This window comes from Mesoplodon bidens (genome assembly GCF_964165515.1).
Source record: "Mesoplodon bidens genome assembly, chromosome: 6".
In the NCBI taxonomy this organism is placed as follows: Eukaryota; Metazoa; Chordata; class Mammalia; order Artiodactyla; family Ziphiidae; genus Mesoplodon; species Mesoplodon bidens.
In genome coordinates, this window is record NC_138162.1 from 46225645 (window position 1) to 46240604 (window position 14960).

Sequence of the window (14960 nt, forward strand, 5' to 3'; positions counted from 1 at the left end):
ACGTTGGTTGAGTGTAAAGCTCAGGGTAATGAGCTTAATTTGGATGTTAGATTTTAGGTAGTGGTGGGGCGTTTAATTTGGAATACCCAGAACTGAAAATAAGAATAAGGAAAGAGGTCTGGGCTAGTAACAGTTATTTTGAGGCATTAGTTCATAGGTAATAGTTAAAATCATGGGTGTGAGTTATCTCAAGGAAAGTACGAAGGGTAAGAAGTCATCCCAGATTGGAACTACAATGGAAGAAATATTAAAAGGGCTGAGTGAGAACTTGTAAGGAAGCCAAGGAAGGTTTCAAGAAGGTAATGAAGAATAGTGTAATGTTTGCTCCACTGGAAGTCTTCTTCAAGGGTGAGGTTAGTGGGGGTGGGAGAGGGTTACATCCGTGTCTCATTCTCACCTATAACTAGACAGTGAAGTTTTGAAGAGAGGAGCTGTGATTGTTCTTGGTATCCCCTGGGTCGGTATAGAGACTCTACAGGGCTGGTGTTCAATAAATGTTTATTGATCTGCTGACACATGAAAGGCTGGTGCATGTGACACTGTGAGGCAGCCAGTGAGGCTGGCAGAAGGGAGGATGGATCATTAAAGACCCTGAAATCTAGCAGGAATTTGGACTTGCTGTAGCAATCCAGGCACTTCCCAAGAAGGGAATAAAGCCCACTTTTTTTTTTTTTTTTTTTTTTTGCCGAGCTGCGCAGCTTGCAGGACCTTAGTTCCCCGACCAGGGATTGAACCCGAGACCATGGCAGTGAAAGTGCCAAGTGCTAACCACTGGACTGCCAGAGAACTCCCAACCCCTGATTTTTAATTGTTAATAACCCCTCATATGAGACATGGCAGTTAACAAATTACTCAAGACAATCAATTATTCCTCACAAAAGCTTGTGAGGAAAGCATGATTTTACTAGTAAGGAAATTAAAATTTAGAGGTGTGAGTGGGCTACTCAGTAGTTATTAGATGCAGACCCAGGGCCCAAGCCTGGATTGCTCCTTGCTCTTTCCACTATACCACAATGCTGCCAGTTAAATTCGATTTCTGTAGTGGAGTTTTTGGGCTGAGTCGACATTAAAATCATATTAAATTTGGTTTCTGTAGTGGAAGTTTCAGGCTGAGGTAATACTATTAAAATTATATCCTTTTGAAAAATATTTATTGAGTATAAATAAATGTCCTATACATTAAATATCAAGAAATATTCATTATTGATTACAAGTCCAATGTAATACTGAATGAACCACAGAATCAAAATAGCCACCCATGACACAGTAGTGATAATTCCATTCCAGTATTGGACACAGCAACGATTTACTCACAAGACACAACAAAACTCACCAAAGAAAGCCATCACTTTAACCAACCTATAATACCACAAGAGAAAATGGTTTGGGATCATAATATGGACAGTCCCACTAATCTCGTCTTTGTCATCAATTTATTGGGTCAATTTGAGATTGTGGAGATATGCTATCATAGAACTTAAAGATTCCCATTTCCTTGGTTTTATCTCAAAATTATTATTAAGGAATGAAGTTATACATACCTAATGATAATTTTAAGTAAGTTAGTCTTTCATAAGAGAAAAGGAATAAAAATTTAGTATGAAGAAAGCTTCCTTCAAGCAATGAGTCTCTTAACGGAAAAGAAATGAAAGCAATGTAATTAACTTCTCCTCCAAAGAAAGGAAAGAAACCTAAACCTGTTATGGCAAACTTGGAAAGATAAATATTTCCTAGTCCCAGAATATGTGTTTATTTTACATGATGTACTTGAATGATGCAAGTCTACGAAGCAGGGATCTGTGGCAATCCGAATTCATCCACCAAGACTCCATCCTGTGAAAAGGAAGAAATGCTTAGTGCCACTATTTTCCAAATGATAAAAAAAGAAAAAGATTACAAGTGTTTAGTAGTCAAAACTCATTTCTAAGTGTTTAATCAATGAAAACAAAAATCCCACTGATAAGATGAGAACAAGCTGTTTTATAAAAGGTAAAGGGGGAAGTGATAAACCAGGAAAAGAAGTGGAAGGGATCAAAAGGGATGACTCCTTGCAGAGTAAGGGAAGAGTACAGAGAGAAAGAGAAACCTAAGAGTAAACCCAGAAAGGGGAAAAGGGGACTGGGAATGTCCAGGAGTGAAGGCAGAGGAGTGAGTGCTTACCTCCAGATTCCCACTTTCACTCTGATCCCAAAGTGAACCAATACCTTTTGTAGCCTCATCAATCCTTTTATTTATTTAATTATTTTTAAAAATTTATTTATTTAATTTATTTAGTTTTGGCTGCATTGGGTCTTTGTTGCTGCACGTGGGCTTTTCTCTAGTTGTGGAGAGCGGGGGCTACTCTTCATTGCGGTGCGTGGGCTTCTCATTGCAGTGGCTTTTCTTGTTATGGAGCATGGGCTCTAGGCACAGGGGCTCCAGTAGTTGTGGCTCGTGGGCTCCAGAGCTCAGGCTCAGTAGTTGTGGCACACGGGCTTAGTTGTTACGCGGCATGTGGAACCAGGGCTCGAACCTGTGTCCTCTGCATTGGCAGGCGGATTCCTAACCACTGCACCACCAGGGAAGCCTGCCTCATCAATCCTTGAAGGAGCGGTGCCCTGGGACAGGCAGTCACTTCCATATCACACTTTACTACAAACTTACAGGCAGTGACACCACTATCAATTCAGAAACCATACCTCAACAGCACATTTAAGTCAGGAATCTGTGACCTTCTAAAAGTGGAAATAACACACATCTCTCAGGGACCTGTTACTAAGGATTTGAAAAGATGGGCTATGGTAGTGTTAACAAAAATGATTTTAGGTATGCTGAGAAAAAGCAACCTATGTACCTGGTGCCTTGAAATGGTGAGGGTGGCCTGTGTAGTACAGAAAGGTAGGACGACCCCAGGCTCAAGTAAGCGGGGGGAGGGGTACGGTAGGGGAACACACACATTCATCAAAACCAGTTATAAGAGGGACTTCCCTGGTGGCGCGGTGGTTAGGACTCCTCACTCCCAATGCAGGGGGCTCGGGTTTGATCCCTGGTCTGGGAACTAGATCCCACATGCGTGCTGCAACTAAGAGTTCGCATGCCACAACTAAGGAGCTGGCGAGCTGCAACTAAGGAGTCCACTTGCTGCAACTAAGACCCAATGCAACCAAATAAATAAATATTAAAAAAAATTCAGTTATAAGGGACCTGAGAAATTATCTACTTTCCCACCTTTTTGTTCCCCACATTGCACAGGTAGGAAAACCATGAGGTTCAGAGAGAAGATACGAACTTCTAATTTGCTCAAAGTCACACAGTGAATAAAGGCAGAGCTGAGACTGGCTCCCACTCTAGGATTCTGTCAACTATAATGTGCACCTCAATGTGCACGTTGGGAGTAGGTAAACACCAGGACTGTAAACGGTCAGTGGCAATAGAAAAAATGACATGTGATACCAGAAACTCGGATGGGGTAAACAGGATTTTATCAGCAGCAAAATTTTATCTATTTATAATGACAAGCATGTAGATTTGAACAGGGCTTTAAGTTCGCAAAGTCCTTTTACATACATGATCTAATTTGATCTACGCAACAATTATGTGAGATAATTACAGTTACCTGCATTTTATAGATGCAAGGAACAGAGAAGTTCAAAACAGCTAAGTGATTTGCCAAGGTCTCACAGTTAGTGGTGTCAATCTCAGGCTTACACCCATGTATCCTGATTCTTTTTCCTTGTTGAAGTAGAATCTTTCTACATTAAGTTTTATACTTAAATTATGAATCCCTAGTTCAAAAAAAAATCCACCCTATTATTGATCATCGTGTCTGGAGTGGACCTTTATTTTATACTGCCACCCTGCATGGTTCATGCATATGTTGCTGCTGCTTTCCCAGGAAATGTCTAAAACCCAATAGCACCCAGTCGAAGCTCACAAAAGTGATTATGTATACTATACAAATTGTCATTGAATAAAACCATCCCTGGAACTCAGTGACACTATTTATGTAGCCTATCCACAATCCAATGTGGGAAAACTGGGCTTTCAAGGGTTCCCAAGATAATGACAGTCTTTCCTTGTTCTTACTTAAGAATACCTTTTAGATTCCCAGACCATTCTGCATAGAAAATAAAACAGAAAAAGATTTCACCTTATTCTTACTTAAGAATACCTTTTAGATTCTCAGACCATTTTGCATAGAAAATAAAACAGAAAAAGCTTTCACCTTATTCTTTGTGTCAGTGGGAACACCTTCTGGAATTGCAGGTGCAGCTGCTGCTTCATCCAAATAAGAACTGTCTTCATCAGCCAGAAGCTCATCGCCCAGTGCATCCAACTCTGAGATTGAAATAGTCAATATTTCAAAAAAATATAAGCAAGAAAATTGGCAGCTAATGTTAAGAAAGTTGCCCAAATTATTTGCAATAAGATGAAAACTTAGAAACAAAGAGAAGGTGATTATTAATTTCTATTTTCAAAATAAAAGATGGCCATTGTAAGAAATTTTCAGGGGAACTGGTGTGGTAAAAATCCATGAAACACAAAAATAAAACAAACAAACAAACAAAACCATTCCCCACAGGTTTATAAGGCCCAGTCTTCATGAGTCTTCTATAGTTATCGGTTGGCCAATTCAAATTAGAAAATCCTGATGATAACAAATGTAAAAAATCCTCTCCCATTTATTGATGAACTTGAAAGCAGGCAGTGAAAGGAGGCATGAGATTGTTGTATAGTGAGTGACCATTGCATGAGATCAGGCTTTAAAAATAAGTCTATGGCAAAGTGAGTTGGAAGTGACCAGGGGAAATGGCAACAGCAGGTAGAGACTCATCAGAGGAAACTTAAGATGAGAAATAAGAAATAAATGGGGGAAAAAAGGTTCTAGGCAAAACAGAACATGGAGAGAAAGAAGTAGTAGTAATGGGACAGGGGAATCACGCAACAGAAAACCCAGTGTGGGGTGGTCTTGCCATCTACCTAGTTGCTCATGCTAGAAATTGACAAACACCTCTGACACCTCCCTCTCTCTCCACACCCAATCAATCATTAGGTCTTGTCCATTCAACCTCCTAAAATTTCTTCAATATGTCCACTTATCTCTGTTTTTGCTACCACCACCATAGTCTCAGCCACCACAATTTCTTAAATGGACTACAGGAATAGTTTCTAAACAACTCTCTGCGAGGCCACTTAACAACCCCTTCCATTTTGTCTTGCTACCCTCTGCTCATCCTTCAGGTGCAATGCCTGTCAGTGACTCCCAAATAGGTTAGATTCACTGGCTATGTGCTCCTATGGTACCCCATACTTCTCCTTCCCAACAGTTTGTACTCTTATAATTAATGAATTACTTGAAACAAGCAGTTTCTTACCCCTGCTAGAGGAGAAGCTTCATAAATGCAGGGATTGCATTTGTTTTCTTCAAGGCTGAATCCCCAGCATCTAATACAGTGCCTGGCATATAGTAGATGCACACTAAGTATTTGCCAACTACTGTTTCTTGATCTGCTTCGCTGTTCTGAGGGAGAGGACTCCAGCAGGGAAATAAAGAGAAAAAAAATCAAAAGGAAAATGGCAGGGAATGGCAGTGTTTGGATACCAAGCACCAGGTCAGCAGAGGCCTTTGTCTAGACATTCCTTCAGAGCTTGTCCATCCCAGAGTTGGTGGGGTATGCAAATCTGATATGGCTGCCTCTCAAGCTCTTTGCCCAGAGACTATACCATAAACTCTCAGGGAACTGTTGCAGAAATTTTCTCTAACATTTGGGAGAAAAGGTCCCAGGCAGTCGCTCCTCTCAGATGCTAAAGCTACATATACAGTGCTTTTCCTATAACTTACCTGCTTCTAGGTCATCTTCATCTAATTCTGGGGTGCCATAACTACGACTCAGTGCTTCTTGGATTTCATTTGCATCTTCCATCATATCCTCTAGCTGGTCTTGTAGATCCTACAAAAATATATGACAGGATTTTTATTCATTTCTTACCATTTTTCTCTAACTACCCCCTGTCCCTATTCTCTCCCCTGAATCTCAGAAATGAGCAATGGCCCACATAATCTTATTTTGGGTGGTAAAATGTAAACTTAAAAATAAAGAATAGAATTGGTAATCTTGCATTTGAATTTAAGGTGCTTCACGGAAATCCAAACTTCTATTGCAAGAATAGATGCCCAGTCAGCTCTCTCATTACAGAAAGTTTGCTTGAAACATCAAATCAAGCAATATTTACACTATCAAAATTTTTCTAGTTAATAGAGAAAAGGAGGTAATTCAGACAAGCAAATTACTCTTCTTGAGTCAGCCAAAAACTGACTACGCTGTACAGGGAAAGGAAGCAGTAGCGGAAACAACTGGGTAGTACAAAAAAGTTGTACTGGGCCCACCCTGGATGGGGAAACAGAAATGTAATCAGGATAGGCTTGATACCTGAGACCAGGCAGGTGAAAAAAATTGATTGAGGGCATAAATCTTCTGGGAATTATCTATTTGTACTTAACTGGGAGACTATTACAAGGCCAGAAAGAATGTAAAACCAATCTGAGAAGTGCTATAGCATAATATAGGGCAGTTAGTATAATGGTTAGAAGAGCAGACTCTGGAGTCAAACATATCCAAGCTAAAATTTGGCCATTACTCAATGAAAAGTAATGTCTCTTAGCCTTTATTTCCTCATCTGTAAAATGGGATTATTAATAGTCATTCTTCATAGGGTTATTATAAGGATTTATTGCAATAATACATGTCATAATATGTGTCAAACACTAAGCACTTAATACTATATATCTTCTACTGAGTTAAGGATGTGCAAAACAATATGTTTTTCATATACTGAAAATTCCACATAGAGGGGAATGGACTAGTGTTGATAACACAGAGGGTCAAAATCAGCACCACTTATCCTTCAGAATTTCTAGAGCAATGCAAAACATTTAAAAACTTCTTCCTGGCCCCCAGATTAGGTTTGTTTTTCCATATAAAGGGTATAAAATAAAGCGGAGAAAAACATTTTTTTAAAAAGAAAATGCTTTGCTTTTCTGCATTTGCAAGTGCCAAACTATTGTACATATGTAACAGTCTGCTATACAGAGAAGCACTGGCTAAAACAATACTTAAAATAGAATGAAAATAGCATAAACTAATCAAGTTGAACTTATATTATGCTTTTACATGTCAAGACAAGTCTGCCAAAATCATCTATGGATAGGATTCCTAGCAACAGACTCTAGGATAGACACAGAAAAGAAAAAAATCATCACAAAGAATTAGCAGGTTCAGTTCTGGAAAAACAAACAAAATCAATACAAAACAAATATAAGCACTACACTTGATGTGCAGAAACTGGGAAACAAAAAAGACAGAAACAGGGGAACATACATACATAGAGGCAAATTTTCTGAATGAGCACTATAAAACAGTGAAAATGTTTTACAAGTAAAGTATTTTAGGAAAACAAATGGAATTCAAAATACCTAGACCAGCCAAAGACACATACCCATACACATCAAAAAAGTTACAACGAAAGGGGCTTTCCACCTGTCATGCAGGCAAATCTATGAGGTGACAGGAGAAGGATAATTAGATGGGGAGAGAGTCAGACAACCATAGGTGAAAGATGAAGAAACATACAAAAAACCAGAAAGATCAAAATTTCTATTTTGTTCATTAAATAGCACTAATTAAAACACAAGGAACCCGAAAAGCAGAAAATAAAATTCAGTTTCATTTTATTTTATTATCAAATAATAATACACAAATAAGACAAGCATACTCAGAACATTTTTCTCAGTGAATCGCCTGGAAGATATCACTAAGCCTAAATTCTTGTAAGTAGAGACTGGTGTGGAGGATTAGAAAGAGGGTGCCGAGAAGTATAAGGAGGGGTGCTGGAAAAGAGCAAGATGGGAGGAATGCCTTCACTTACTAAAGACCAAACTACCCTACCAGAGAATACGTCTGCAGAAGCAGTTAAAATGCTGGGGACATAGTAAATATTCCACCAACAAATAATGCTTCAATTGGGCAGAACTGCTTTATCTCCATGAATGGCCTCTAGTTCATTTGTTCATCAATCATTAAATACTTTCTGAGCACCAACTATGGACAGGCATTGTTTGGGGCACTGGGGATACAATAGTGAACAAAACTGAGTCCATGCCGTCTTAGAAAGAGACATTCTACTCCGGGGGTTAGAACTATCACATACGCAGAAAGGAAGCCTTTTCCTCAGGCCAGTCACTACTCCTTCCGCTAACCCTGTCTGCCATCTGTGCTGTTCAACTGAGAGAGGCGAGAGGAGCCAAACTCTTAGGGCTCAGTGCCCCAGCCAAAACATGATCTCAAAAAGAAATGTTAATTTTAAGGACCTAATGACATTATTGTTAAAAATCTAGGGACTTCCATGGTGGGCCAGTGGGTAAGACTCTGTGCTCCCAGTGCAGGGGGCCAGGGTTCGATCCCTGGTCGGGGAACTAGATCCCATCTGCCGCAACTAAGAGTCCGCATGCCACAACTAAGAGTTTGCATGCACAACTAAGAAGCCCGTATGCAACAACTAAGAAGCCCGCATGCTGCAGTGAAGATCCCGTGTGCCGCAACTAAGACCCAGTGCAGCCAAAAAAAAAAAAAAAAAAACTAAAGAATTGGGGGTAGAGGATCAGGAGGCACAAACTACTATGTATGAAATACATAAGCTACAAGGATATATTGTACAACAAGGAATACAGTCAATATTTTATAATAACTATAAATGGAATATAACCTTTAAAAAAAAGATGACTCAAGTTCTGGGGATCTAAAGTACAGCATGGTGGCTACATTTAACAATACTTGCAAGTTGCTAGGAAAGTAAACCTTAAATATTCTCACCACAAAAAAATAGTAATTATGTGAGGTTATGAAGGTGTTAACTAACTTTATAGTGGTAACCATTTCACTATATATATATGTATCAAATCATCATGTTGAATACCTTCAACTTACACAATGTTATATGTCAAGTGTATCTCAATAAAACTGGAGGAAAAATATAAAGAGAATTACTAGAAGAGGGAATCAATTCTACACCAGGAACCGTGCTAAGCACTTTATGTATATGTCCCCATTTTACACTCGGGACAATCCTGGGAGATGAGCAGCAACATCACTACTTTACAATTGAGGCAACTGACTAAAAATCAAGTGAGTTAGAAGTAAAAGAAAACTGGGTGCTTATTCACTGGGTGCTTATTAGGGGCCAGGCATTGTGCGTTTAGATACACCAGCTCATTTATTTCATCCTAATTATAATTGTATGTGGTATTAGGATCCTTAGGTTAACAATGAGGAAAGTGAGACCTTTGGTACCCTTTCCCAAAGTTACTCTATTAGTAAATGGCAGAACCCAAGATTCAATCCCTCTCCTGTGCTCTTCCCATCACATACACAATCATTTTGATTCTTTCAGAAACAAGTGTATATTCTTGGAGAAACCAGCACACATCTCACCTCAATCTGGTCGATTTTCACTTGCTTGTATGCTTTCTTCATCTCCTTTACACCCAGTTTCATAGCATCAACCTAAAAAAAGGAAAGAGAAAACACCATGTCTTAAGAACCCATGTTGGTTAAACTGTCTTTTAAAAACCATAAGAAAAGAGCACAGAGTACAAAAATAAAATAAAATAAAACAAAAATAAAATAAAACCATGGCAAAGGTGTTTTGGGAGTACCGTGGTCTTGGTGTCCTTCAATGACTGGATGGTGTAATTGGCTTGTTCCATGTTAAATGACTGTTGGGCAAGATTGTCCCGCTGCTGCTCATACCTTTTTAGAGTCAATTGAGAAGGATAAATGTGAGCCAGATAGAAATCCTCAGGAAGAAAGTATCTCTAACACAAAATAAGAGAATTTTCTTAAAAACAATAACAACAAACATTAAAAAATTAAATACACAGAAAAATTGGGAAAAACAATTTAATCAATCTAACACAAACATTATTTGGTGTCCCTCCAGTCTTTTTCCTTTGTATATATTTTAGTTACAACACTATTTTCCACTTAACATTATTATTATTACTGCTGCTTTCTACATTATTATTATTACTGCTGCTTTCTACATTGTTAAGAAGTCTTAATACATGTCTTTATAATGTTTTAGATTATTTCCTATGCTAAAGTCCCAGAAATGGAATTCTTGGGGGAAAGGGCAAGACTGTTTTTAAGGCTCTTCATACATATAATGAAACTGTTTTTCCAGTAGACTGAACTCCTTGAGGACAGGTATGTTATTTTATTAATCTCGTATCCACAAATAGGTAATCTATCCAACCTAATATAACGCCTGGCACTCCACGTTTTTTTTTAAATAAAGCTTTATATCAACTTATAATACTGCCTCAAAGACTTATATCATTATAGTCCTTATACAATATTTCGAAACCATCTAACCATCCAACCAGAAGAAAAACGGTCAATGATGCAGGCAAATGGTGGTGGAACATTATTACCCCGTTAAAAAGTATAATGTTTGCAAAGAGTATTTAGAAGGACAAAAACACTCATGATATAACATTAAGTGGAAAAGGATAACCTATATACGTGCCATTTGTTATTTTCTAAAAAATTATATGCACACATACCATGTATGCACAAGCAGAGAAAGGAACTGTAAGAAATCAGCATTTTAAAGGTGGTTATTTCTGCTAGTAGGAATCTAGGTAGATTTCCTTTTCTTCTACTCATGTTTATGTACTTGCCAAGTTTCTACAATGAATAATATCCTTTTATTAAAAAAAAAAGTTACCTAAAAATTGCAATGCTACCCATTAGAGAGGTAACAGTTTTATCATACTCCCTCACCACTCTAGGCATTATAATTTATTTTTCCAATTCTGTCTAATCTAAAAGGAGTAAGATGGTGTCTGATGTCTTATAAAAAGTTAGTTTATAAATAGGAATAGAGATATCAACAATTTTTCTGGTTCTTTTATTAGCTGATTACATCTGACCTCTATAACCCTGCAGAGGGTCTCAACAGCTCACAAGGGTAAGTACCAAAGATACTCTTGGGCTTCTGCTCAAACACTGGGACACAGTCACCTAAAACAAATTAAGGACCGTTAAATCTTCTGATGGGAGGGAACAAATATTCAAGATTCCCAATTTTACAGACAAACAAATAAAAATTAAAAAGGCACACTCTAATTAAATAAATGGGAGAATCAAACTCTATAGATCTGGGCAGTCCAATACAGAAGCCACTAGCCACACATGGCTACTTAAATTATTAAAATTAAATAAAATTAAAGCTTGAGTTCCTTAGTCACACTAGCTACATTTCAAGTGCTCAATAGCCACGCATGGCTAATAGCTACTGTACTGAAGAGCAGAGATACAAAACACCTCCCATCAAAGCAAAAAGTTCTATTTAAATGGACAGTGCTGCAACAGATGTTGCTGAACATGCAGGGGGAGAAAAACCCAGCTAACTGTATGTGTAAATGAAATTTGCAATTAACTCAAGAATACTTATAAAGTGGTATGAAAACCTAAAGGTATGAAAACCTAAAGGAATGGAGGACCATTTCCCTTTTGGTTAAACCTGCTAAAGGAAAGGAGGTTATGCTTATAACTTACATCCGCTTTTGCTTTAAAACCCGCAAGGCTTTCTGCTTGACCATATTCTAGGGAGAAAAACAGATTTTAATGAAAAGAAGTAGAAAATATACATATGGTAAAAAAAAATCTCCCATATCCTCACATACCTACTTCCTCTCATCTTCAAGGTAGTAGACACAGGGACTCCTGGATTGTTCACTTCCCAAGCAGGCTTTAAGCCCCAGCTTGTCTCAGTCTTGGCATCCCACATCTCAGTGTACTGAAGTACATTTCCTTTTCCTAGTGCATATTATCTCTACTCCCAGCCCCAAGAGGGCCGATTTTGTATATCTAGGTGCCTTAGGGAGATTCCCAATTTGGACAGTCTGCTATCCACTCAAACTCAGCATGCCCAAACTCCTCAGCCTGCTCTTACCTTGGAAATGACTAATAATGGCCCCACCAGTCTCTCACCTCTCTAGGTTGAGAACTGTTACACCAACCTCACCTTTCCTCTCTCTACTGTGTCTTCATGCACTGCCATCTTAGATTTTCAGAACTCACTTTTAAATTGATTCCTCTCATGTCATTCTCATTACTACCACCATGGTTTAGGCTTTCATCTCCTCAAGTCGAGGTGGGCTTTCCTGCCTCTGGTCGCTCTCCATTCCATGCTATCTAACTAAGATGGCAGAGAAAATCCTCCTGTCACTTCCATTTCTATACTGTTTCATAAATCATTTTGTCTCCTCCAATGAAGAAGGAAAAGCAGGTATTATTACTTCACAGATGATAATAATACCTAACATTTACTGAATGTGTCTATGTACTAGACACAGTGCTATGTAGGTCACATGAATTACCTCATTTAATCTCACACTTTAAAGTAGGTATCATCCCCATTTTATAGATGGGCAAACTGAGGTTCAGTGATGCTAAGTAACTTGCTCTAGCTTGAATGTTTAATAAGTTACAGGGATGGGAAAAAAGAAGACAGTTCTACATTCACAGTCCATGCACTTAAATATACAACTCTATGTTTCTACCTAACAGAAGAGGAAAATAAAAAATTAACTGGGGACTTCCCTGGTGGCACAGTGGTTAAGAATCTGCCCGCCAATGCAGGGGACACGGGTTCGAGCCCTGGCCTGGGAAGATCCCACATGCCGCGGAGCAGCTAAGCCCGTGCGCCACAACTGCTGAGCAACCCCCGCTTGCCACAACCAGAGAAAGCCCGCACACAGCAACGAAGACCCAATGCAGCCAAAAAAAAAAAAAAAAAAAAATTAACTGACTTTATAAAGCTCACAGCTAGTAGGTAGTGATGATATTATTAATAGAACACTGGTACTTTTTTCCCAACATGCCACTGCTTAACCAGTCTATTATACTTACCTAACCTGACTAGCCTGGCAACTCATTATTCCTGAGCAGGCCCAGCTCTCCAGGTAGAATATAGCACTTTCTCAGTAGAATATGCTAATTCCCATGTACATGCTTCTGGACATGTGACCAGCATCTTCTTGCCACCAGGTCAAATCCCAGCCTTCCTCTCATATATGGCTGCAAACTCTCCTCCCTGAAGGATACACCCTCACGTATGTTTTTTTATTAGACTGTGAGCATCTCTTCTGTATCTCTCACCAGCCCTTACCACCAGGCCCTACTTCCACAGGTGCTCAAGTTAGGCTGTCACAGTACCTTCTTCAGGTGCTGCCTACCTTACCTTTGCAGGACCCTCTCTCATCTTCTTGATTTGATCCTTATACTTCACTAGTTCAGCATCCAGCCGAGAAATCTTCTTGTCAATAGATTCTGCCCTGCTGTCCACCTTGAGGGGAAAAACATCAAAGGCAGTAGTAGTTATTGCAATACATTTACATGAAAAGTGGCAGGAGAGGAATGAATATAGAGGAAGAAAGGAAAAATAAAGAAGAGGGACTTCCCTGGTGGCGCAGTGGTTAAGATTCTGCCTGACAATGCAGGGAGCACAGGTTCGATCCCTAGTCTGGGAAGAGCCCACATGCCACGGAGCAACTAAGCCCGTGCACCACAACTACTGAGCCTGTGCTCTGGAGCCCATGCGCCACAACTACTGAGCCCGCATGCCACAACTGCTGAAGCCCGTGCACCTAGAGCCAGTGCTCTGCAACAAGAGAAGCCACCGAAGTGAGAAGCCCGTTCATGGCAATGAAGAGTAGCCCCCGCTCGCTGCAACTAGAGAAAACCCACGTGCAGCAACTAAGACCCAATGCAGCCAAAAATAAATAAATAAAATTAATTAATTAAAAAAAAAAGAAGAGCATATGGTGAAAGGTGGAAGACAGTGATTCCTGTTGGTGGTGGGGAGATTCTCAGCCAGAAACACTGGAGAGCTTTCATAAACTATACTCCACCCCCTAAATTCTAATATTCCAGGGTCGCTCTCAAGGGTGCTTGAGCAGAAAAAGAATTTGAGAATCTCTGGGCTTAGCTGAGATTTCCCTAGAATCAGAGGCTTGTCAGGCTGAGGGCTCAAGCAGGAGGTGTGTGAAATGGGTTAGTGCCCAGTGGACCCCGGCTAGGGCTCAGATCTAATAATGCTATTTGCTTGGATAGAAGGTGGTGGCTTAATGTCAGGGGTCAGAATTCTGAATTTTGTGTTACTGAGATCCAGGATTGGGGTACAGATATGTTGAACTAGGGTATCAAGCCAAGGGTCCTGACGTGGGAGAGGGATGAGGGATGGAAGAGGAGTTAGGGGTCAGGCTGGACGAGGTGGGAAGGCTGCGTGGGCCTATGGCTGGTAGGGGTGAGGAGGTAAGGAAACAGCGAGTGGACGCGGCACTGGGCACCAGAAGGGGTGGGGCGCAAGAAGGGCGAGACAGTGATGGGTTAGGGGTCCCTGGTTTGTGGAGTCAGCAGTGACTTGGGTAACAGGAAAGAAAGTGGGGTGGAGAGAGCTGAGATGCAATGGGTCCGGTACCCAGGAGTAGGCGCCGAAGCCGGGGGTGGGTGGGGTTGGGGGGTGTCAGGGTCCCTGAGCCTAGTTATGTGTGTCTAAGTGCCCACCGTGCCAATGCAGTCAGTCAAGCTGGGCGGCGGAGCCTTGGGTTTCGCTTTCCCGAAGAATCGGTTCATCTTGAGCAGCCGCGAAGATAACCCAAACACTGGAGCAAAACCAGAAACGGAAGCAGAATCACCTCCGCCTCCGACTTGACTTCCGGCCCTCCATGCGCAAGCGCAATGTGCCTATTGGCGTTTACCGATCCTTTTTCCGGATTTTCAGCTCGGTCTTCCGGGGAAGAACAGCAGGAGGTTGGAGGTGAGAGACCGAGTCAGCAGGGGGCGTGGCCTCGGTGGCGGGAGTGGGCGTGACCTCATAAGCCAGGCGGGGCCTCGGCTGAGTCGGTGGGGCCCGGC

The 14960-nt window shown here is 40.4% G+C and overlaps 1 protein-coding gene across 1 annotated transcript; it reads right to left on the reverse strand.

Moving 5' to 3' along the window:
* Window positions 1–341: 341 nt before the first annotated feature.
* On the reverse strand, window positions 342–14953 carry CHMP5 (charged multivesicular body protein 5). Its single transcript, XM_081236211.1, has 8 exons — window positions 14610–14953; window positions 13285–13389; window positions 11598–11644; window positions 9692–9785; window positions 9468–9539; window positions 5822–5930; window positions 4205–4317; window positions 342–1833 (listed from the first exon to the last, which is right to left on the reverse strand). Exons 1-8 carry the CDS (start codon window positions 14676–14678, stop codon window positions 1783–1785), a joined length of 660 nt encoding a protein of 219 aa, XP_081092337.1. The 5' UTR covers window positions 14679–14953; the 3' UTR covers window positions 342–1782.
* Window positions 14954–14960: the final 7 nt, after the last annotated feature.

Excerpts from the sequence above, each read along its gene's own strand:
- CHMP5 (XM_081236211.1), bottom strand. The coding sequence starts at position 14,678 with ATGAACCGATTCTTCGGGAAAGCGAAACCCAAGGCTCCGCCGCCCAGC. Across the intron at positions 9,540-9,691 it reads TGAAGGACACCAAGACCACG|GTTGATGCTATGAAACTGGG; the intron begins GTACTCCCAAAA and ends TCCTTTTTTTAG. Across the intron at positions 5,931-9,467 it reads TGAAAATCGACCAGATTGAG|GATCTACAAGACCAGCTAGA; the intron begins GTGAGATGTGTG and ends ATATTTTTGTAG.